We start from the raw sequence: 23,707 nt of genomic DNA, 5'->3' as shown, positions 1-23,707 counted from the left end.
AAACGTTCTAAGACGGATGGCGACGTTGTCACGTCAATTTGGATGTCATGTACTCATCTGCAGAGATCCAAACACTCCCATTAGAGTCATTGTGGGAAGGCCCTTCGGCGCTGACTTCTTTGACGTTCCCTCCTATCCCACATTAACCATTCGTTTCCATGCTATTTGGGTCCCATTAAATATCTTTAATACCATACCTACAACTCATGTGAGCATATAGACATTGACAATTGACACTGACATTAGAATAATTATTTACTAGTGAATAGTGAATAAAGTGGATTGGTGGTGGTGATTGGTGAAAGTTCCCCAAACTTTTATATTCTTTTAAATAATAATAATTTTAGATAAAGGTATTAGTTTTTGAAAAATAGAGACATGTCGTGGCCAGTGAATTTTATTGTCTGCCCTTGTAAGCAGATTTTGCAGATATCTTATCTGAAGCTTAAAATAACAGGAGATTGGAGTGAACTCTAATTTCAGACCAATTTCTCCAAGGGGATGACAGTCAAGATTTTCTATTCAGTGTAGTGAAGATTGTGTTTACTGCCTTTAGGAATTTCGTAGGTGCTTTTTGTGAAGGTGTTCTAAAGTAAACCTTTACCATAGACCTAATTTTCTAAGCAGTTTTCTTAAGAAATGCCAAATTATTGATGTCCACGATTTTTTTAAAGTTATGGTAAATTTGAAGTAAATTTTAAAGTATGTGCAACAAGAGGACTTACAGAACATCAATTACTCGTACAGAAGTATGTACGAAGTTGGTTAATGATACATAGTGCATTAATTTAGTGTGATGTACCCAATTAGAAAAAATGATTCCTCCACACAAATTTCTTGTATATATGACACCCCATGTGATCCCAAGGATAGTGACTATGAAAAGTTGTTTTGTCCCAATAACGAACTTTCTGAACCTCCTAAGGTTAGATGTGATAGACTGAAGACCGGCTCATCATGCCAAGCACTTAAACATGCAGTGGCAGCCCTTCATAGGTTGGATGATTTTCATAAAAACAAGATAGGATCTGGATTTTTTTCCGAAGTTTTCAAGGTACTTATATTATATATACATTATAAATTACACAACTAATCCTGCCCTACACTCCTTAGTTATTAAGGAGCTCATTAGGCATATCCCTAAATTGATATAGGTGAGGTTATGGGTCCACCTTAGTATTGAAAATTATTACCTATTTCTCCTGTGGGAAGGGTATCCTTGTTTTCACTTGTAAAATTTTCTTCTCAATCAGTACACATATGAACTGCTTTAATTTAAAAATTTTTAATAGTTCAACAAATCATTATATACTAATGACCAGTGCACCAGACCTATGTATTGAATGTATCACATCAACCACCTAGGTGGTACCTACTTATCCTATCTGTTTCATAGTTGAATTTTGAAAATGATCACAAGAGAATTTCATTCAAAACCTGTGCTAGACTAAAAATCAGGAATTTAATTATTAAGTAGCCATTGCAATTACAATAACAGACAGGAATTTTATCATAATAAAATTTCTGTTAATGTCTATGTGTAAAAAATTTCACAAAGTTGTTACAACCAAAAAAATGTAGCATTTGGTTCATGAAATTCTCTTTAAATACAGCTGCTGCATCAAAAAATAAAGATTATTTTAAAGAAATATATATGAAAAAAGCATTAATTCGCAAGACTTCTTTTTTGATCCAAAAATATTTTTCAATATGTTTGTTACATTACCTGTGAATATTTTATATCTGACCATACACAATTGCCTCATCTAAAAATCTTACTAATATACACATGTACCATCTGCCCCATCCCCTCAACAGAAAGTGAAAAAGCTCTCAGACCAGAAACATGTTATTTTTAAACTAATTATGTACACATTTACCTCATTATCTTGATCCAAAAAGTTTAATGCTAGCATTTATTTAAATGATGTGGCATAAAAGACTCAAGACCCAGGAGCCTGATTTATAAACTTCACTACTTGCTTTTCACATTGTCTCCATCTCCACGTTAGCTCTGTTTTTGAGTGATGAGTAATATGCTTTTAGAGATTTTCCTCAATAACATTGAATTGGCTTGGCAATGAACTAAAGAAGTAGAATGTGGTGTGTGTCATCAAAGCTATCAATATTGAACAAATTGTGAAGTAGAGGTCAGATAGTGGTGGCACTTTGACTCATTTGTCCACCTAACTTGTTTTAATTGAATGGAATCACCAGTTGACATACACAGACAGCTTGAAAATTTTTAACTATGTCGTGAACTGTTGCAACTCCCTTATTTTACATAAGAGCTCAGTATTTTTGAACAATTCCTCGCAAATTGATGCCTTGAAAATTAATTGTAACTTAATGTTGGTAAATGTGTTATAGTTAGCTTTCATTGTCCCAATAATCCAATAATTTTTCCATAGAGTATTGAGGGTTCTATCCTCAGTAGGTCTGTGTCTCTGGATCTAGTATCCTGGGGTTTTGTGATCAGTTATTCAGAAAATTTCCAGGATACAGTCGCTAAAGTATTATGCTGTGCACTTAGTAGGTAAAGTTTGGAGTATAAATCAGTATTATATGGCCATATAATATATAGGATGATATTTTAAAAACTAGCAATGACTATATCTCTGGAATAAAAAAAGATTTTAAAAATTCCTAGAAACCGTTTCTATAATTAATAGTGGGAACCAAAATTATGTACTTATTAACCTACCTTCTCGCCTCCAGCCACCCCAATTTTGTAATTCTAAATGGCAACCTCCATTTGTGATGACTCATTTTAAAGCTCTTAAAAAATGTTTTACGATCGTATTAACTAATATCACATTTGTTCGACCAGTTATCGAATTTTTAAATAAAAAAGGAATAGAATATAAATTTTCAGAATTGTATGAAGCGCCAACTAATATTTCAAATAATACTTTTATTGTTTATTTAGAGGTTTTAAAAAATTTAGAACTGTTTACATTTTTTAAATTATAGTTATTGTGTTCAGCAAAATTAGTAAACTTTTTTATCTGGAATTCTGTTTTTAGACGTTCGTTTATTTCATTTCGTTTTGGTTTTGACCAATATTTTTTAGTAACCTTTGAAACTTTGAGCATCAGTGTGATTAAAGTGTTTATTTCTTTTTATTTTTTCCATAATGATGTACAGTATTGCTGAATGTGTAGAAATGATACTCATTTATGGTTTGGAGAATCGTTGTTTCCTCAGAGTAACTGCTTTGTTTAATGCCAGATATGAGGGCAGAAATGTGACCATGAGTACATTCGACAGCTAGGCATTCAATTTTAAGAAACAGATTCCGTTGTTGAAAAGAAAAGGAATGAGTCAAGAATCCTTGACGAAGCAGCTCAAGTGGAAGTTCTCGGTCAGTTTGGGATAAACCCTACTTTATCGATACTTCAGGCAGCTACAGCAATGGGAATTTCACGCGAAAAAATTAGGAGGGCATTAAAATTGAATAAGTTTCATTCTTATAAAATGCAAATCGTTCAAGAACTTTCTGACAATGACCCGGATAGGAGAATTGAATTTTGTGAATTAATGACTCAGAGAATTGTTACTGAACCTCAACTTGTGGAAAACATTTGTTTTAGTGATGAATGAATGCTCTTTTTTACTTGAAGGGGCATGTTAATAAGTAAAAATATCGTTATTGCAGTGAGCAGAAGCCACACATATTTAGGGAAAGTCTTATCCAGTATCTTGAAAAGCTTAATATTTATTCTGGTATATTGGGGGATATTATTATTGGTCCATTGTTTATAGAAAGAAACTTGAAGGGTGCGGTTTATGCCGATATGCTTAAAAACGCCATTGCACCTCTGATTATTCGTGAATTAGAAACCCAGGCGGAGATACAAGGAAACGTGTCTTTAAACCAGGATTTGCTACATTTTTAACACGATGGAGCACCTCCTTACTATGTGGTTCTAGTTAAGCAATGGTTAGATGACCATTATTTAAATAAATGGGTTGGTAAACGAGGCGCTATAAAGTGGCCACCAAGGTCTCCAGACCTAACGCCACTTGATTTTTTTTATAGACATACCTAAAATCTGTCGTCTTTAAAACTCAGCTTGACTCAAATAAGGAACTACAAGAAAGAATTATTCAAGCATGCCGAGCTATATTAAGGGAAACTTTGGCTAACATTCGACAAGAATTTGAAAATAGGTTCTATTATATTGTCTATAAAATAACGGAAACCATTTTGAACACTTAATTAAAAAAGTAAAAGCAACATTCTATTCTTTTTTTGTTTAATAATTTGATAACTATTTGAACAAATGTGATGTTAGTTAATGTGATCGTAAAGCATTTTTAAAGTTTTAAAATGATACATTACAAATGGGGATTAAAATTATAAAGATAGGGTGGCTGGAGGTTAGAGGCTAGACGGGGGTTGATTAATAAGTACATTATTTTGGTTCCTCTTACTAATTATAGAAACGGTTTCAAATCTTTTTTCATTCTTCAGATGTAGCCTTTACAAAATTTTTAAAATGTCATCTTGTATATTATAGGTACATATAATCCCTATTGATGATTGCCTCAGGAAGGCGGTTAAGTCGATCCAAAGGAGATCTTTTTCAGTGTTATGCTACGCCCTAATTAGGTCAAAGTTTGAGTATGGATCAGTAGAATCGTGCTCTATCTATGATTATCATTGAAGGGTTGTTGAGTCACTCAAAAAAAGTACTTGTCAACATAGGTGGAATAGAATGCATGTATTTAAGCAGATAAAGCCCTGTTTGGTTTTGATCACTATTATTTTTTAAAAACGTCAATCACGATTTAACAATTTGTGAGGTTTATATATTTTTCTTTAATTCATGTAGCATTGACAAGATAGTTTATACTAAACATCAACTTAGTTCGGAGAAGATATTTTGAAACTCTATTAGATTGTGCTGGTATAAAGGGTGTCCCAACGAAAAGAAGCCTCTCTGGATATTTTAAGATTTTTTAAGATTTATGGTATACTGTCATATTTGGAGAAATTTTACGAAATACGTTGATAGATTTTTCATGCGGAAAATGTTTTTTACATATACTTGAAGCCTAAGCGAGTAATCCCCTAAAAAAGGGGGTTACAACCCTTCAAAATTAAATAGGAAAGAAAGGTCATGTGACATCTAGTTTTAAAGTTTTTAGAGCCTTCTTTACAACAGACTATGGTATAAGTAATTTTGACGAGTTGTTTTTGCAAAAATTTAAATTTTATTTGTCATTGTTAAATTCATTACAAGAAAAAATCATATTTGGTTTGTAAATTTTCTACTTATTACTTTTAGATTTTATCAATTTCAATAAAAAAGTTACTGAATTTGCTTTTTTCTACTAAATAGAACATAATTTTATTCATTGTGAGTAAATTTAAGACGTAAACATGGTATTTTCAATTCAAAAACCTGTGGAATTAGTGGATTTCTATTACTTAAATAGCAAGTGTGCAATGGTTGCTGCAAGAATGTTTAGCCAGCATCATCCTGATAAATTTGTTCGTCACAAATATGCATTGAAACTGATAGAAAAATTTCGAGAAACTAGTTCTGTTTACGCCCGGGACTACCACCCAGTATGGGTTGTCAATATAAAGCTACTTCATTTGGTGTTTTGGGCCAAGTTTCTTTAATAGACCATACGCAATCCATTCGAGGATTGTCACAGGTTTCTGGATTCGGCAGATCATTTGTCGCCAAAATTCTCCATAAATATAAATTTCATCCTTACAAAATGAATCTTGTCCGTCAGTTAAATAAAGAGAATTTTGAAAGATATTTAGAATTTTGTGAATTCATGTTAGACCGTCTAAACAATAATTGACATGTAATCTACAACGTTTGTTTCTCGGATGAATCTTTATTTTTTTATTGTTACGTGAATCAGTAAAACTGCCGATATTGGAGCGAAGTTAACCCCTTTTTATTATGCGAGAAAAGCAGACACAATATTCTGAAAAAGTCGATATTTAGGCTGGGATATTAGGCTATCATATCATTGGTCTCGATACACTGCAAAATTTAAACTATCCGGAAATTGTTGAAATAATGGAAAGAGAGGACGATTTACTCGAAAATGACTTGTTTTTTCAACAGGATGGAGCTCCGTCTCGTTATGCAGCACTTGTTCGAAATTTTCTAAACGATAATTTTCCCGAGTATTGAATTGAACGTAGAGAACCTATCGATTAGTCAGCCATATCACCAGATTTGACGCCTTTGGATTTTTTTTAATGGGGGCACCTTAAGTCTAAACATAAGTAATACTACTAAAGTATACCAAGCAAAACCAATTCTTTTGGATGACTTACGACAACGAATAATTTAAGAGTGTCGCCGATTATCGCTAGAAGTTTTATAAAATGTACGGAAATATTTGATTCGCAGTTATACCCTTGTATGAAATCAAATGAAGGTTAATTCGAGCATTTAATTTAAATAAATCTTTTAATTGTGATTTTTGAAGGTGAACTTAATGATGACAAAATTAAAATTTTCTAAAAACGACTCGTCAAAATTGCCTTTATCATAGTTTGTAAAGAGTATTTTAATGCTTTTAAAACTAGATGTCATACAATCTTTCTTTCCTATTCAAATTGGAGGAGTTATAATACCCTTTCTTAGGGGGTTGCTCGTTTAGGCGCCAAGTATACGTCTAAATATGTCTCCCTAAAAAAAAATCTATCGACGTGTTTCAGGAAATTTCTCCAAACACAACAGTATAAGAAATATCCTGGGTGGCTCCTTTTCATTGGGACACTCTGTAGAGGCACATGTTATGATTTATGAATTTGAATTAAAAATAGAAACTTTATGAAAACCCCCTGTAGTTTTTCTTATGGCCCAAAAATAAAAAAAACAAATAGGTTTCAAGATAAAGCCAAGAACACCTAAATGTTACGATGAAAGCTGAAATTTTAGTTTATCACTCCAACAACAGTATTAATGTAAATGTTGTGTAAGATTAAAAATTTAATTTCAATGTAAATTAATCTACACTACAAGTTTTACAAGAAACGGTCTTTCAGACAACTTTTTGTATCAATACTGTAACATGTTCTCTAGATACATGGTAATTAAAAAAAATTACAATCCTGTGATTATCTTATGGAAAACAAGTCTATGTTTTATAATGATTTACTGTTAATAATTTAACTTTTTGATATCTATATTTTAGGTCACCCACAAAGTAACAGATCAAATCATGGTCCTGAAGATGAATCAACTTCGATCAAATCGACGTAATATGTTGAAAGAAGTGCAATTAATGAACAGACTCTCCCATCCAAATATTCTTAGGTGAGTTCCAAGGCGTATTAACTATTTGAATTATTTTATTTTTGTGAATTTTTTGTTATATTTTATTATAGACTCAAATATATTCTGTAAAATATTACGAACCTGTGTTTAGGTTAATGGGTGTTTGTGTTCATGAGGGTCAATTGCATGCCCTTACCGAGTTCTGTAATGGAGGTTCACTGGATCAACTAATCCAAAATAGGTCTATTCTTTTGCCGCAACCGCTAAGGCTGAGTATTGCTAGTGATATTGCCTATGGAATGGAATACCTTCACTCCAATAATATATTTCATAGGGACTTAACCAGTAAGGTAAGTCAAAAGTTGGAACTGGATAGTACTAATTTTGAAAAGAGGAAATAACATTTTAAAATTTTATCCGCTTAATTTAAAATATTGTTAGTGAATTATTGCCTAAACAGAATTATTGTTATTGAATTCTTTTACTTCAGAACGTTCTTATTAAACGGCTTGAGTCTGGTCATCGGCAAGCAGTTGTTGGCGATTTCGGCCTTTCTACTTCAATACCGGATCCGTCAAGTAAAAATAAGCTTTGTACAGTTGGATCACCATATTGGATGTCTCCAGAGTGCCTTAAAGTAAGTACTTTAACATACAGTGCAGGTGTTGAAATACAGGGTGTTTTTTTAATATGAGCTACAACCAAAATAACCTAACAGGTCATTATTTATGTATCAATTGCTAATTTAGCTGACTTTCTGGTTGTTAAGACCGCTATAATAAACACTCAAGAAAATCCACTGTAGTGTGGATATAATAATATACAGGGTGTAACATAAGTGATGACTTTAATTTTAAGGAGTGATTCCTTGTCATATTTTAAGCAAAAATGTTCATATAAACATATGTCCTAACGTGCATCACTTTTGAGATACAGGGTGTTAAAGTTGAAAAAATGTAATGTCATACGCGACATTTCAGGAATTTTCGAACGAGTGCGACAGTCGATGAGAAGAAGACTAGATGCTTGTATTAACAGTCGCGGTTCTCATTTTGAGCATTTGATTTAAATAAAGCTATTTTGACCCTCCGAAAATGTGCATGCATCATCAACTTTAAATGCATTTTTCTCATAAATCGTTGCTCGTAGCGACTTCAATAAAGTGTACCTTTTTTAAACAGAAAAGATGAGAGAATCGATTTTTCTATTCCAAAATGGCACACAGGGTAGCACAAAAAAGTTGCAACGATTTCAGGGGGTCGAAATCGTTGCTGGTGGCGCCCTCTAGAAAATACAGCTAAATCGACTATAAATTTGAATTTTTTATCCCAATAAACCCCTGTATACGAAATTTCATGAAATTATTTCGAAGCAGTCGAAAACTATTAAAGAAAACGCAATTTATTTTTTCAACTTTAACACCCTGTATCTCGAAAGTGATGCACGTTAGGACATATGTTTATATGAACATTTTTGCTTAAAATATGACAAGGAATCACTCCTTAAAATTAAAGTCATCACTTATGTTACACCCTGTATAATAATATATATACATGTATATATATATATATATATATGTATAATAGTGTGGATTTTCTTCAATGTTCGATAACAACATCAAGTACATCAAATTCATTTTTTTAATCCTCATGTTATTCAAATCCAGATTTCTGAAAATACCAATATAAGTCAATCGAATGTATCAAAAATACTTCGAAAACGTAAATACCATCCTTGTCTTGAAAGTTAAGCAAATCGTATTGAAAATATTATAAATAAAAAATTATGTAATAATGGGTGTTCCATTAAAAAAAATGACTTTTCATTTATTTACAACCGCCCGTATAAAAAAAAAAATTTTAGAATGTACCTCTATTTGAGTTTTATACAACACAAAAAAAAAATCAAAATATCAAATACTTCAGCCGTAATATTTCGTGTAGCATGACGTGAATAACCTTGTATTTACATAAAAGGTGTAATATTTAACTTAAAACATCCTAATATTTCGAATAATAAGCGCTCTACGAAAAAATGTCTGTTATGAAAGTTTAATTATTCCACGGGGGAAATACCTTGATGCTAAAATTAGTACCCCTCTGCCCCTCCTTGTGAGAGGTAACTTTGATTTCTTAAATAGCATTCCATACTTTTTATTGCAGATTCGAATTCTACGGCAAAAAACACGTAGAATTTGTTTGAAATATTTTTTTCGATTCACGATAAATGGCGCTGTAATTAATTAAATTTTATTTTCTCTTTGCTTATGATTTACCTGAATATTTAGCGAAATCTTTAAAATCAATGTAAACTAAAACTTTTTGCAGTTAGTTTTTCAAATAAGTGTTCAAAATGATGGGCTTCAACTTAAATGCCCTTATTAATCCTTATCCTTATCGATCCCCACATAATTGAAAGCAACTTGAATGGTGAAATGTACCGAGACATTTTGGAAAACTAACTGCCAATATTTCTTGAAGAGTTGAGCTTAGAAGTGCGGCAAAACATGTGGTTTCAGCATGATGGTTTTCCAGCACATTATTCGGTGGTAGCATAAGAAGTCCTTAATCGTAAATTCAATGATCGTTGGATCGGTAGAGCTGGTTCGGTGAATTGACCTGCTAGATCACCAGACCTCACTTCGCCAGATTTCTTTTTGTGGTGCTATCTTAAAGACAAAGTTTGTAAACAAGTACCAACGACAAATGAAAATATGATTGTGCGTATCAGAAATGCTTGTGCCAAAATTTCAGCAGATGCACTTCTCAGTTGTGTTCGGTTGTTCGAAATGCGGATTAATAAATGCATTGAAATGGAAGGCAAATATAATATTATTATATTATATTTATATACAGTGTGTTCCAGGATAGATGTAACAAGAGGGCAAATAGACCAAAAATTTTTAATGACATTTGGGGGTTGCGTCCTGCTTGTTGTAAAACTATGATATACAAAAAATGAGTTGATTGCATGTTATACAGAGTGTTTTATAAACAAATTTGTAAAAATCGTCACCAATAGTGTCTTTATTTTTCAAAATACGAAAAAATTCGACAAAAAAAGTTGTTTAGAGTGCAATCTTACATCTCCGTAATTCTGAAATTTGGTACAAAGATGATACGTTTATATTACTATATAAAAGTATTATTCGAAAAAAAATATTTTGAATCATACAACACCATGTAAACATTATAACAAACAATAAATATCAAATTTCTCACATCAAATTTATAAACAAACAAATCAGCAATAGGCTTACTATTTTGTAATAATTACTTATTCGAAGGATCGTAAGATGTACGGATGTGGGTGCTGGTTACATCGAATAAATAATTATTACAAAATAGAAAACCTATTGCTAATTAGTTTGTTTATAAATTTGATATGTTTAATTTTGTATTTATTATTTGTTATAATATTTACGCGGTGTTGGTTGTACGATTCAAAATAAAATATATTTTTTTGAAAAATACTTTTATATTCCTGAAATTTGGTACCGAAATATAAGATTGCATTCTAAAAAGCATTTTTTTCGAATCTTTTCGTATCTTTAGAAATAAAGACACTATTGGTGACGATTTTTACAAATTTGTTTACAAAACACCCTGTACAGGGTATTTCAAATTCGACCCTCACCATTGGGATCTCGGAAACTAGAGGAGATACGAAAAAGTTTAAATGGGGGCAAAGTTGCGCAATCTAGTGCATGATCGAATACCGTTTTCAAAATTTTAATTTTCCGAGTACTTCCGAAGATATCCGAGAAAAACTAAAAATTGGAGAATCCATTTTTATTTTTTTTAGCGTTATTTGACAAGAAAGGTTAAATCCGTAAACACATTTTCATTGTCACTTTTTCTCAGCTACACAATGACATATTCAAATTTGCGATCCGACGTTTCGTCTTTCGGCTACCATCATCAACTTTATTTTTTCTTATGGGCGCCATATTGGATTTTTCGACAAAAAAATAGTGCGTTTTATTTTGAATTCATTGATATAGAACTTCTTATAATTTACTTTTTTAAAAGCCGAAATATTTAAATAAAAAGAAATATTACATAGTTGGCCTTGACTCCATCGAAAGACTTTCTTTTGTTCGCGTTATATGACAGAACTTCTCAAACGAATTTAGAGCGTGTGCAGATTTCCAATGAAAATGAGTTTCCGAAGTGAAGAAAAACGAGATATGTTAAGACTTTATTACAAATTTGATAGGAACAGTACGAAAACAGCTCAAATGTATTTTGAGTTATATCCGGAAAGACAACAGCCGCATAGAACATTATTTAAAACTTTGGACGAACATTTAGCTGAGTTTGGTGCTTTTGAAAAACCTAAGATGAAGTATGGAAGCAGAATGAAAGAAGATACTAGAAATAACCTACTGGCAGAGACAAAACTAAATTATTATTAAATGATACAACAAGTGTTCAGATTGACGACCTTCCTCCTGCATACATAAACGAACACGTCTATTTAAATTAGTGACAGCCCTAATAATATTTCTCCTTCTGATTACTCTACATTGTGTAATGATGTTTTCTGTAAATTCTTCTATTGTGTTATAATCTCGATTCTCATATATTCTATTTTTCAAAGTGCCCCACAAAAAAGTCGTCAATTTGAGCACTTGTTGTAACATTTAATAATAATTTAGTTTTGTCTCTGCCAGTAGGTTATTTCTAGTATCTTCTTTCATTCTGCTTCCATACTTCATCTTAGGTTTTTCAAAAGCACCAAACTCAGCTAAATGTTCGTCCAAAGTTTTAAATAATGTTCTATGCGGCTGTTGTCTTTCCGGATATAACTCAAAATACATTTGAGCTGTTTTCGTACTGTTCCTATCAAATTTGTAATAAAGTCTTAACATATCTCGTTTTTCTTCACTTCGGAAACTCATTTTCATTGGAAATCTGCACACGCTCTAAATTCGTTTGAGAAGTTCTGTCATATAACGCGAACAAAAGAAAGTCTTTCGATGGAGTCAAGGCCAACTATGTAATATTTCTTTTTATTTAAATATTTTGGCTTTTAAAAAAGTAAATTATAAGAAGTTCTATATCAATGAATTCAAAATAAAACGCACTATTTTTTTGTCGAAAAATCCAATATGGCGCCCATAAGAAAAAATAAAGTTGATGATGGTAGCCGAAAGACGAAACGTCGGATCGCAAATTTGAATATGTCATTGTGTAGCTGAGAAAAAGTGACAATGAAAATGTGCTTACGGATTTAACCTTTCTTGTCAAATAACGCTAAAAAAAATAAAAATGGATTCTCCAATTTTTAGTTTTTCTCGGATATCTCCGGAAGTACTCGGAAAATTAAAATTTTGAAAACGGTATTCGATCAAGCACTAGATTGCGCAACTTTGCCCCCATTTAAACTTTTTCGTATCTCCTCTAGTTTCCGACATCCCAATGGTGAGGGTCGAATTTGAAATACCCTGTATAACACGGAATCAATTCATTTTTGTATACCATATTTTACAACAACAATACTCAATTCCTAAACGTCATTCAAAAATTCAAAAATTTTTAGTCCATTTGTCATTTTGTTACAACTATCCTGAGGCACACTGTATATGTATATACATGGCGAGTCAAAGTTAAACCGCGATACATAAATCATGCATAGGAAATTTGATTTTAAACAACAAAGTTCTAATAAAAATGTATCCCCAAATACTTGATAAGAGCGCTACAGATCTTCAAAGATGGCTGACGCAGATTGATTTTTGCTTTGTTTCTAAAACCATTAAAGATAAATGTATGAATTTGTATGCAAAAATTGAACTAAATCAAGTGGTTGTTTCAAAGTTAAAATGTTTCAAAATTATTAATCAGAGGCGTACGGTCGGGAGTTCTGTAGAGTTTAATAATACTTTTATTTTAATTTTCAAAATATCCTATGTATTCTTTTATGCTTGGTGAAAGGAAAAAATTTCTTTCAGTCAAAGATAATAGGGCACAATCTTGATTACAAACTTTTTCGAGGAAAGACATTAATAATAAAAAAAGCTTCAACAACAACTTTATTAGTAAAACATTAGAAAAAAAAGAGAAGAAAATACCTCGTTAAACAGCTAATTTTCAAAAATTCATAAAAACTGCTCAAAATCATTTTTAATGCAAAGTTCGCATCTACGAACAACAAATTTTGCAGCCGTATGGCACTCTGCTGGTGTGATTTCTTGAGCAAGTTGAACAATCCTTTTCCGCATGGTAGCTTCGTCGTTAATGGGCTCAACATAAACTTTGTTCTTCATTATATCCCATACAAAAAAATTCAATGGGGTTAAAACCGAAGAGCGCGCAGGCCAAGGACGAAGGCAGTATTGACCGCGACCGATCCATCTTTCTGGAAAGTTATGACGCAGTCTCCAGTCTCCGTCGGATTAGTAGAGTGTAATGAACAGGACATCCATCTAACTTGAACTATTTCTTTGATCTATTAACTACAGGCATGTCATCTAAAACTGCTTCAAAATAATTTTCTAAGAAAAAAAAGAAAAGACGGACCATTTAGCCGTGAAAGCAAAAAATATGAATCAATGGGTGAGTTATCGCATAATTCCATCCAAACGTTGCAAGAAAATTGATTTTGAAAATGGGTATATTTTATAGCATGAGAATTTTCGTGCCTTCATATATGAGTATTATGTTGATTAAAGATACCAGCACGTGTAAAAGTTGCCTCGTTAGCCCAAATCACCCTCCGAGAGTAGAAAGCATTATTTTTTATTTGCCTCAAGAACCACTCTGAAAATTCTCTTCTTCATGGCAAGTCTTCAGCCAGCAAATTATGAATTTTCTGCGAATTATGTGCGTGACAACCATCTGTTTTCAAAGTTCTGTTCACAGTGCTCTGCGAATATCCTAATTGTAAAGAACATTTCTATGTGCTATCAGAAACCATTTAATCGAAATGGTCTAAGATATTTTATGATCTTTTGTTATTTCGAAGGGATGCGAAAATCCCGTCTGCTCGCGATTGCAATAAAGTTGATCGTATTTCTCTTAGACGTTGAAAAATACTGATCTGTTGGGCAACCTTATTAAAGGAAATCTGCGGGTGTACTCAGTTACTGCAGTGCGTGCAATCCGTCACAATACCCGTAAACAAACAGGATATCTGCGTATTAATCTGTATTGTAAATGTTTGGCATGATTTCGCAGTCTAAAATGCATTAAAATTTGAGTTAATAAATTGACTTGTCAAAAGCTGCCAAACTTCAACACAAATAAACCCTCAATTGTTGTCCAAACCTACTATTCTTCCACAAAACAGTATGTAATCGAGATCGAATTGCGTTTTTACGAATTTTTGACAAATCGCTGTTTGACGATGCATTTTCTCTTTTTTTTCTAATTTTTTATTAATAAAGTTGTTGTCGAAGATTTTTTTATTACTAATGTGTTTCGTCAAAACAGTTTGTAATCGAGATTGTGCCATATTATCTTTGACTAACAGAAATATTTTTCTTTCGCCAAGCATAAAAGAATGAACAGGTTATTTTGAAAATTAAAATAAAAACGTTATTAAACTCCACAGAACCTCCGACCAGACGCCTTTGATTAATAATTTTGAAAAATTTTGGCTTTGAAAAAATCACTGGATTTAGTTCAATTTTTGCACACAAATTTATAAATTCATCTTAAATGGTTTTAGAAACGCAAAGCAAAAATCAATCTACAGTAGCCATCTTTAAAGGTCTGTAGCGCTCTTATCAAGTATTTGGGGATACATTTTTATTAGAACTTTCTTGTTTAAAGTCAAATTCCCTATGTATGATTATGTATGGCGGTTTAACTCTGACTCACCCTGATATACAGGGTGGTGCATTTCACTTTCCATCTTCTATAGCTCGGTTATCGTTGAAAGTAGGATTTTGATATTGTGTATACTTTACCTGCCTTAGGTCCTACTTCAGGAAAACATTTCTAATTATACAGGGTGACCAAAAAAAGTGTGACTATAGCGAACTAATTTTTTTAACGGAACACCCTATATTTTTTCACATATAAATGCTTTTTATGATTGTCTACATATTCCTAAAATTTTATTGAAACCGGTTCTATAATGTCGGTGAAAAAAATTATAAAACTAAATATAAAAGTAGCATTTGCTTCTCTGGATTGAAAAATTAATAAAAAAATAGAAATGTCTATTTAAAGAAACTATACAAAGTGTTTATTAAGTATGATTTAATAATTAATAAACAATGTTTGTTTTTGAGTTCTACCACAAACTAGATTAAAACATACGGTGGCTCCAATTTAAAATAGGAAAAGTAAAATACTTCTAAGTTTGAAAATTTGACTCCAAATTTTGGATACCTTATACAATATGGATAATCAAATATTTTTAATAAAACTACTAAATCATGCTTAATAAACACCTTGTATAGTTTCTTTAAATAGATATTTCTATGTTTTATTAATTTTTTAAACCAGAGAGGCAAATGATACTTTTTGTGGTTTTTAATTTTATTCATCGATATTAACTGGTTTCACCAAAATTTAAGGAATATGTAAACAATCATAAAAATCACTTAAATGTGAAAAAATACTGAATGTTCTATTAAAAAAAATTAGTTTGGTGTCGGTACACTTTTTTGAGGCACCCTGTATATTTGTACATATTTGAGTTCCTAATCGATATCTAAGCACATTTAATATAGCATATGCTATACTTAAAATCAAGAGATTGTGAAATTATTAATAATTTTAAAAAAATTAATACATTTGAAGAAGACCTTTTCATCACCTATTGGCTAGGATTAGGTACTTTATAAGTAAGAAAAGCTTGACAGTGATATTATTCCTACGTTAACGAACAAATTGTGATAAAGAATTCACATTTTAAAATTTTATTTGATTATATTCGAGAGTCTTGTCGTACAGTCACGCCCAACATGATGCGAAAAGCTTGTGCTAGGGAACTATTATACTTCGACGATTTGAAGCATGTTTAAAATATCAAGAAGGACCATTTGAACATTTTTTCTAATGTGATAGTAAATGTTTATTTTCTAACTGGAATTTATTTTTTTTTAAAGTGTGAAAATGGATTTTTTAAATACTCAACTGAAATGCACTTCACAATCTCTTGATTTTAAGTGCAGCATATGCTTTATCAAATGTGCGTAGATCTCGAGTAGGAACTCTAACATATATTGATAAATAGGGTATATCATTTTAAAAATTACAAGTTTCTTTTGTCATAGCTTTATACGCCACCCTGTGTATTTTATTACCACTTCAATTTGTAGCCCCAACAATTCTTCATGTTTCTATTAACACGTTCACTGCCATATCGGTCTATAAGACCGAGAGTAGTGTGTTTTAGGTTTGAATACTAGGTCCAATGGACTGAGAGACAAGTTGTCGCTCAGGCCACCTCAGTCCATAAGATCGAGTTACAAATTTGATTATCCTAAGTTTGTAAAATGTTATTTTTTCAAAATTTTACTAGATTTTAGATAGTTATAATGTTTATAACATTATGTCAAAAATGATCTCCGGTATCAAAATTTGAAAAATCGTATGACCTAAAGAGGAATATAGTAAATATACCGTCGGCAGTGAACGTATTAAAACCTTTTTTAAAATTACTATTGGATTATGAGGTATTTGCTGTAAACTCTATCGTGGGACACCGTGTATATACAATTTTAAGGACTTACCGCCCTTATAAAATCATTATTTCTTAGCCGATTTTGATGTTTTTTTTATTACTTAAATATTTAAAATGCGCATTTGTCTAATAAGAACGACGACTCTTCACCCATACTCATGGCCAAGTGTGTGCATTTTATGGGACTACATTTCAAAAAATACTATTAGGACTTTTAGGATAAAAACGAAGGCAGATTCTCAATTAGAATGACCTAAAACCCACCTGTACCGATTTTCATTTTTCTGCTAGACAGGGTGTTCGAGAAAATCAATAAAACATGTTTTTTATGTAAACAAGTTTTAAAATTGGCAAAAATATTATTTTTAACAATAAAACAGATTTGAGAGATTTTCTTTGTTTCAGAATACAAGTTGGGGGGAAACATTGCAATTTTGTTCTGTCAATTATGACAAAATGTTTTAAATATTAAATAATTAATTTTAATTTATTATTTTACCTATTTTTTCTTTGTAATCTGCAATATATAATAATGCCGTATTCATTGTAAACACAAAAAATATTTTGCTAAAATTGTTAGCTGTTAGGTACTAATTGTTGGTTTGCAGTTCGTAACATATTCAATTTGACAGAAGTAAAAAGTTGAAAAAATGTTGTATTCGTTGTAAGAAAAAATGGAAATAATAAGATTTGTTGATGATAGGACGCGTACTTTTCATGAAGCAGCAAAAGAATTTAATCGTCCACACCCAGAGCGTAATATTAGCCTTGCAACGGTTGCAAGTATTAACAAATATTTTAATCATTGTGGGACAATTATAAAACTACCGAACCACCAACGTAATCGCGAACCTCAAGCAAACCAAGTAATTTTAGATTACTTTAACCCTAATCTGCATTCAAGTCTGAGAGATACTAGCAGGAATTTACACATTTCTAAAACCCATATCTGGAAATATTTAAAAAACAATGGTAAAAAACTTTTAAACCAAAATTTCTTCATACACTTGAAGCTAGAGATCAAAATATAATAGAGGAATGGAGTATTGTTCTATTTATGGCTGCAGGTTATGTACCAGGAAGATCTTTAGTTTTTAAAAAACATCTTATACACCGATAAAGCTACGTTTACGACAAATGATATAGTGTCCGCACAAAATCGTAGAATATGGAGTGATCATAACCAGAATTGGACAATTGAATGTAAAGGACCGTATTCTTTAAGAGTAAACGTTTTCTGTGGTATTGTAAATCAAAAGATTATTATATCATATTTTTTCAACGAAAATTTGATTGCTGCTCGTTTTCTGATATTTCTGTAAAATGAGTTTAGTGACGCATTCGATGAGCTTCTCCTTGATTATTGCTACAATTTTTATTTTCAACTTGATGGAACGCCCATTCATAATGAAATAATTCTCTTATTCGTTGGTCGCCGTGATCTGCGGATATTACGCCCATGGATTTTTTCCTTTGGAGAACAATAAAAAATAAAGTTTATGTAAAAAGACTCCAGACCCGTGAAGAACTTTATGTACGTGTTAGAGAAGCTTATCAGAGCATAACTCCACATCAATTAAATAACATATTGAGAAATAATCGTCAATGTATTGAAAAACGTATAAAAGAATTTGGAGGGTTCATTGAAAATACTAATATTTAGCCCAAAAAATTGTTTTATCCCAATAAATAATTTATTATTCTATGTTAAATTGAAATTAATATTAATTTATTGTAAAAAGGTTAGTTTTTAGCATTTAAACAGTTCAAAGTTCTTTAATACTAGTAATACATTTTTTCTTGGATAGCCGCTAATCAGTTTTATTGTTATAGTAAATGTTTTGCCAATTTGAAAACTTGTTTGCATAAAAAACATGTTTTATCAATTTTATCAAAAATCCTGTATAGCAGAAAAATGAAAATCGGTACTGGTGGGTTTTCCAGTCATTTTAACTGAGAATCTGAATATTTATCCTAAAAAAGCCCTAATAGTGGTTTTTGAAATTTTATCCCATAGAAATACATGTAGTTAGCCATAAGTATGTGTGAAGAGTTATCATATCCACTAAAGAAATGCACATTTTGAATATCTAATTAACAAAAAAAATGCCAAAAGCGGCCAAGAACTAAAAATTTTACAAGGATGGTACGTCCTTAACGCGGACATACTGTATATATAACAAAAAATTCTATAGCAAATATGTCCAGGTAAGAATGTGGTGTAGACTTTATGTGCAAATCTTAAGTAGAATTAACCATGATATATGAACGGTGAATTAAAAATATATGATATTTTCAGGGCATTTACTATGATGAACGTAGCGACGTATTTAGTTACGGAATTGTCCTATGTGAATTGATTGCTCGAGTGGAAGCTGATCCCGACCAGCTTCCAAGGACTGACAATTTCGGGCTAGATTACCTAGCTTTCACAGAGCTATGTGGTCCTAATGTAGTACCTGACTTTTTAAAACTTACTTTTAGGTAGGTAGAAATATATTTGACTTTTAAATAACTTAAGATTTGCTTTATAACCGCTAACTGTATGGTTAGACACTAGAAAAGTTCATCGACTTTGTCAGACATTATCCATTATACAATTATAATATACAATATATGCACTATTATAATATATAATTGTGTTATAAAAACATTGAATAAAACTTCATAAACTAAATGACATAAATGTTGTTAATGCATGTGTTTGATTTAAGGTGTTGTACGATAGAACCAAAAAGTCGCCCGACTTTTACCGAGATTAAAAACACCCTTAGAGATATCGTTACTGATATGGAGAAGGTCAAAGACAGTAGGGAGTCCAGTATTTCTAGCTGTGCTGCAAAAAGTGAAGAACAGTTACCTGCAGCTATTGTCCATCAAAGTTCAACCCCACAACACGGGAAAAGTACGTATTTAGTTTCGTCCTTGTTAACATTTATATGTTATTAACTATTTTTATCCTTATTTGTATGTGAATAGATGCTAACCCTACTAGAAGTAAATATATTTTGCCAATTGCCTTACACAATACCTGTTTTTGCAGTTCGCGCTTGGGGATCTTGGTAAATATAAGATAGATGATGTTCATTAAATTAAGATGAAGCTGATCATTTGGGTTACCTTCTAACATTTGGGTTCAAACTTGGGTTAAGGCAAAGGAATACAAAATATGCTAGAAATTAATTTAATACGCTTCATATCAAAATATACAAATTAGTTTTCAAATGTGATTGGGCATTTTTGGTTACCTATGTAGATATTGTGATATTTTAAATTACAAGAGGTCCAGAAGTAGTAAAAGTCAGCTCTTTCAGATAAAAATTTTCATATTTTCCACAACTAGATTAGACTTTTAATTTCCCATAAAATTAGATAAGGTATCATTCGAATTTAAAATGTCAACATTAAAAGCCTCGTTCTAAATTATTTATGCAGTTGGTGCGTTATAAGGTGCAAAAATAATCTTAAATTATTTAATAACACAATTAATCAGTATTATCAGTAAATTGTTTTAAAAATGTTACATTGAATGAATGAATGCACTCATACTAATTAATGGTGATCATAATTTTGAAGAAATAAGTAGTTTTTATATAACCTTTTTTTGATTTTTTGGAAAATGCCTTTTATCTGGGAGTTATGAATCTGAACATCAGATTGTGATATACATTTTAAAATAAAAATTTGAAGGTATGGAAAAAAGTGATTTACATGGGACAAAATGCAATGGTGCCATAAGTCACTGAGTAGGTACTTAAGAAACCTTAATTACGGTCGTTCTATTTAACGTAATAATAAGTAGGAACTTAGTACGTAAAAGATTACGCAGCACATTTTTAGTTTCGCAGCAATTTTTATATTTGTTGATGAACACGCGATACAATTTTATGTAATACCTACGTTTAAAGTTTGTGTTTTAAAGTTATATTTTTCAGTATTTTTAGTGCCCTTTTTTTTTCAGTTCTTCACCGACGATCTCTCTCAGAAGACGTCTCTGTAGTATCCTTGTCCTTGTTTTTGTCACCTAGTGACAAGGCCCGCCGCCATGCAATCACTATGTGCAAGCAAGACCCACACTACAAGCCTCGTACGTCCAACCCATTTGCTGCACTTACTCAGTTCCATGGAGTAAAGAAGTTATTGGGAAACTTCTCATCTTGTTGTGAATTGCCGGCACCATTCATCGAGTCTTCGTCTTCCGAAACGCCTAAATCCTTACCTGGATCCCCTACAACTAATAGGAAATGTTGCAAAAGCAAATCTTCCCTGTTCGTCCATCCGTTATATAAAGGAGGTTCGAGCAGTAATCTCTCGGAAATAATGGGTCAAAATGAAGCTCCTAGTCCAGCAAACCTTCGAAGAAGAGGATCATGTGAATCAGGTTTCTACTCAAGTATAGGCGAATGCTTATCCCCTAGTAGCTTATGGGGAGATAGTGGAACCGCAGTCAGCTCCTTACGATCGCTTGACGAATTAGAACCAGCAGAACTTCAAGCTCTATGCAAAAGAGCTTCGTCAATATACACGGATAGCAGTGAAGATATTTCTAGTTTAGCAGGTTCAGACTGTTTGACAGACGTGCAACCTAATATATCAACAATCGTAGACTATTTCGAAAAGAAAGAAGCCTCATTGAGACATTCAGGTGGAGGAAGAGGTGGTCTACAATTGAATTCTAGGATAGCAGCGTTAAGGCGTTCACTTGAAAGACATAATAATTCCTCTGGTGTATCCAGTTCGGGTGTACATTTGACTCATTTAACTCCTCAGAGACCAAAGTGCTCGAGGTTAGTTATTTGCGAAGGTGCTGTTAGGTCAAAGTTGCCTCTTTTTGATAAAAAAATAGTTTGACCAAGTGATTCTAGTCAATCATGTTGTGCTCCATCATTTCAAGTAAGCACATTTAATTCCATATTTATGCTCTTTATTTGTTTTCATTTACTAAAATATTATAAATTTTACCCGACATTTTTGGCATTATAGTATATATATTTGGGAAGCATGTTTTTATTCAGAAGCATAACAAAATGTTCATTGTTTAGACGTAAAAGTGTATTGTGTATCCGGTAAGATAAGTAACATTCTTGGCCAACAATGAAGTAGAAGGGTTCAGTCAACGGAATCATATATAGGCGTAGGCCGATAACAAGATTCTTTTGCAAGTTGAACATACCTACTGTTTTTTTCTGCAATTGAAAATTAGAACGTTTTTGCATATATTAAATATTGACAATACGGGAGCAGCTATACGGGAATATATCAAGCAACAACAGAAAGTGCGTACAGTATGTTTTTGCTATTTCCTAGAAAAATGTGAAATTTGAATTATAAAATTTTTTAATAATTTCACTTCCAGTTTGACGGGAAGTGGCCCTAGCTTTTGATTCTTAAATGGTACCACCCGTACTTTATGACATTTCATATTTAACAGATCAGTTTGTCTGCAATAGGGTCATTTTGGAACTTTTAAAAATTCCTTAAGGGAGTATTTTTTTTTAATTTAATTTAAATTATGAAGCACTTATTTTCACAAAACGTTTTTGTTTTAGAGTCTAAATATGGAGGAAATATTAAATCTGAATATATACAATGGCCAGCAAAAGTCTAGACACACAATATATTTTTTCATTCAAGTTGAAATACGGGGTGGAGACTTTAACTGGAATAAAATTACTAGCGGGGAGGTGAATAATGTTTAGAAAAATTCCCGAGACACGTCAACGTTTTAATGTATTTACCTACATTTTCAAGCAATATGAAGAGTATAGCCCTTCAGTGGTAGCTGAAACCACCCTCAACATATTTTTTTCAAATGCAATCTTATGGCTTCTTAGAAACCTCATTAGAAAGCTGGTGGAAAGAGGAATCCAGAGTACTGATCAAATTTTAGTTGTTAGTATGTTTGAGAGTTGCATAAAATCAAAACGTAATTTTAAAGTTCAATTTATTTTCAACGTAACAATTGCTAAAAACGTGTACCATTCACTTGTTGGCAGCATACCAGTCTGTGGTAGGTTTTGTCCCTTACATTATGCAACATTTCCGTTGTTATTTTAGTGACTTCCTATTATATTCTTTGCTGCAGGTCTTCTATGTTGTTAGATTTTTAAATGTAAACCTTACTTTTGAGATATCCCCAAAAAATATATTCAGCAGTGTAAGATCTGGAGACCTTGCTAGCCACTCAATAGTACCACGCCCTCCAATCAACCTACTGGGAAAAATTTTATCCAGATATTGACGAACAATAACGGCGTAGTGTGGCGAGGCCCCATTTTGCTAAAACTATAATCTCTCATCGGTCAAGTTAGCGTTCAAGGGATTTGGAAATAAATGATATAGAGCTGGCATTAGTTCGTGCTAGAGAAAATGCAAGTATCTTACTCCATTAATAGTGTCATCAAAGAAAAATGGCCCTACAATTCTATTTTTTATTATTCCGGCTCACACATTAATTTTCTGTGGGCGCTGAATATGAAGTTCCCTCATCCAATAGGGGTTTTCTTTAGCTGAATAACGACAGTTTTAGCAATTTACGTGCCCATTTAATGTAAAAGTAGCCTCGTCTGAGAAAAGTATCCACTCTAAAGATAAATGGTTTTGATCAATACGAGTCATCAATAAATTGCAAAATTCCAGTCGTCGATTTGAATCACCTTCAAGTAGCTCTTGAACAGCTTGCATTTTATATGGGCATTTTTTCTCATATTTAAGTATTTTTAAAACTGTTTTGTCATTAAGATTACTATCACGGGTCAATTGTCGGGCTGGAGTGACTGGATTTTCTTTGAGAGCAAGCAACA

The 23,707-nt window shown here is 32.1% G+C and overlaps 1 protein-coding gene across 1 annotated transcript; it reads left to right on the top strand.

Moving 5' to 3' along the window:
• The first annotated feature begins 233 nt into the window (after positions 1-233).
• On the top strand, positions 234-21,903 carry cdi (center divider). The gene is made up of 7 exons (XM_066404406.1): positions 234-1,054; positions 7,180-7,301; positions 7,414-7,612; positions 7,753-7,899; positions 19,204-19,388; positions 19,619-19,809; positions 20,866-21,903. Exons 1-7 carry the CDS (start codon positions 797-799, stop codon positions 21,753-21,755), a joined length of 1,992 nt encoding a protein of 663 aa, XP_066260503.1. The 5' UTR covers positions 234-796; the 3' UTR covers positions 21,756-21,903.
• Positions 21,904-23,707: the final 1,804 nt, after the last annotated feature.

This window comes from Euwallacea similis, chromosome 34 (genome assembly GCF_039881205.1).
Source record: "Euwallacea similis isolate ESF13 chromosome 34, ESF131.1, whole genome shotgun sequence".
NCBI lineage: Eukaryota > Metazoa > Arthropoda > Insecta > Coleoptera > Curculionidae > Euwallacea > Euwallacea similis.
Note: the sequence above shows the minus strand (reverse complement) of the source record. Positions and strands in the feature narration are given on the sequence as shown.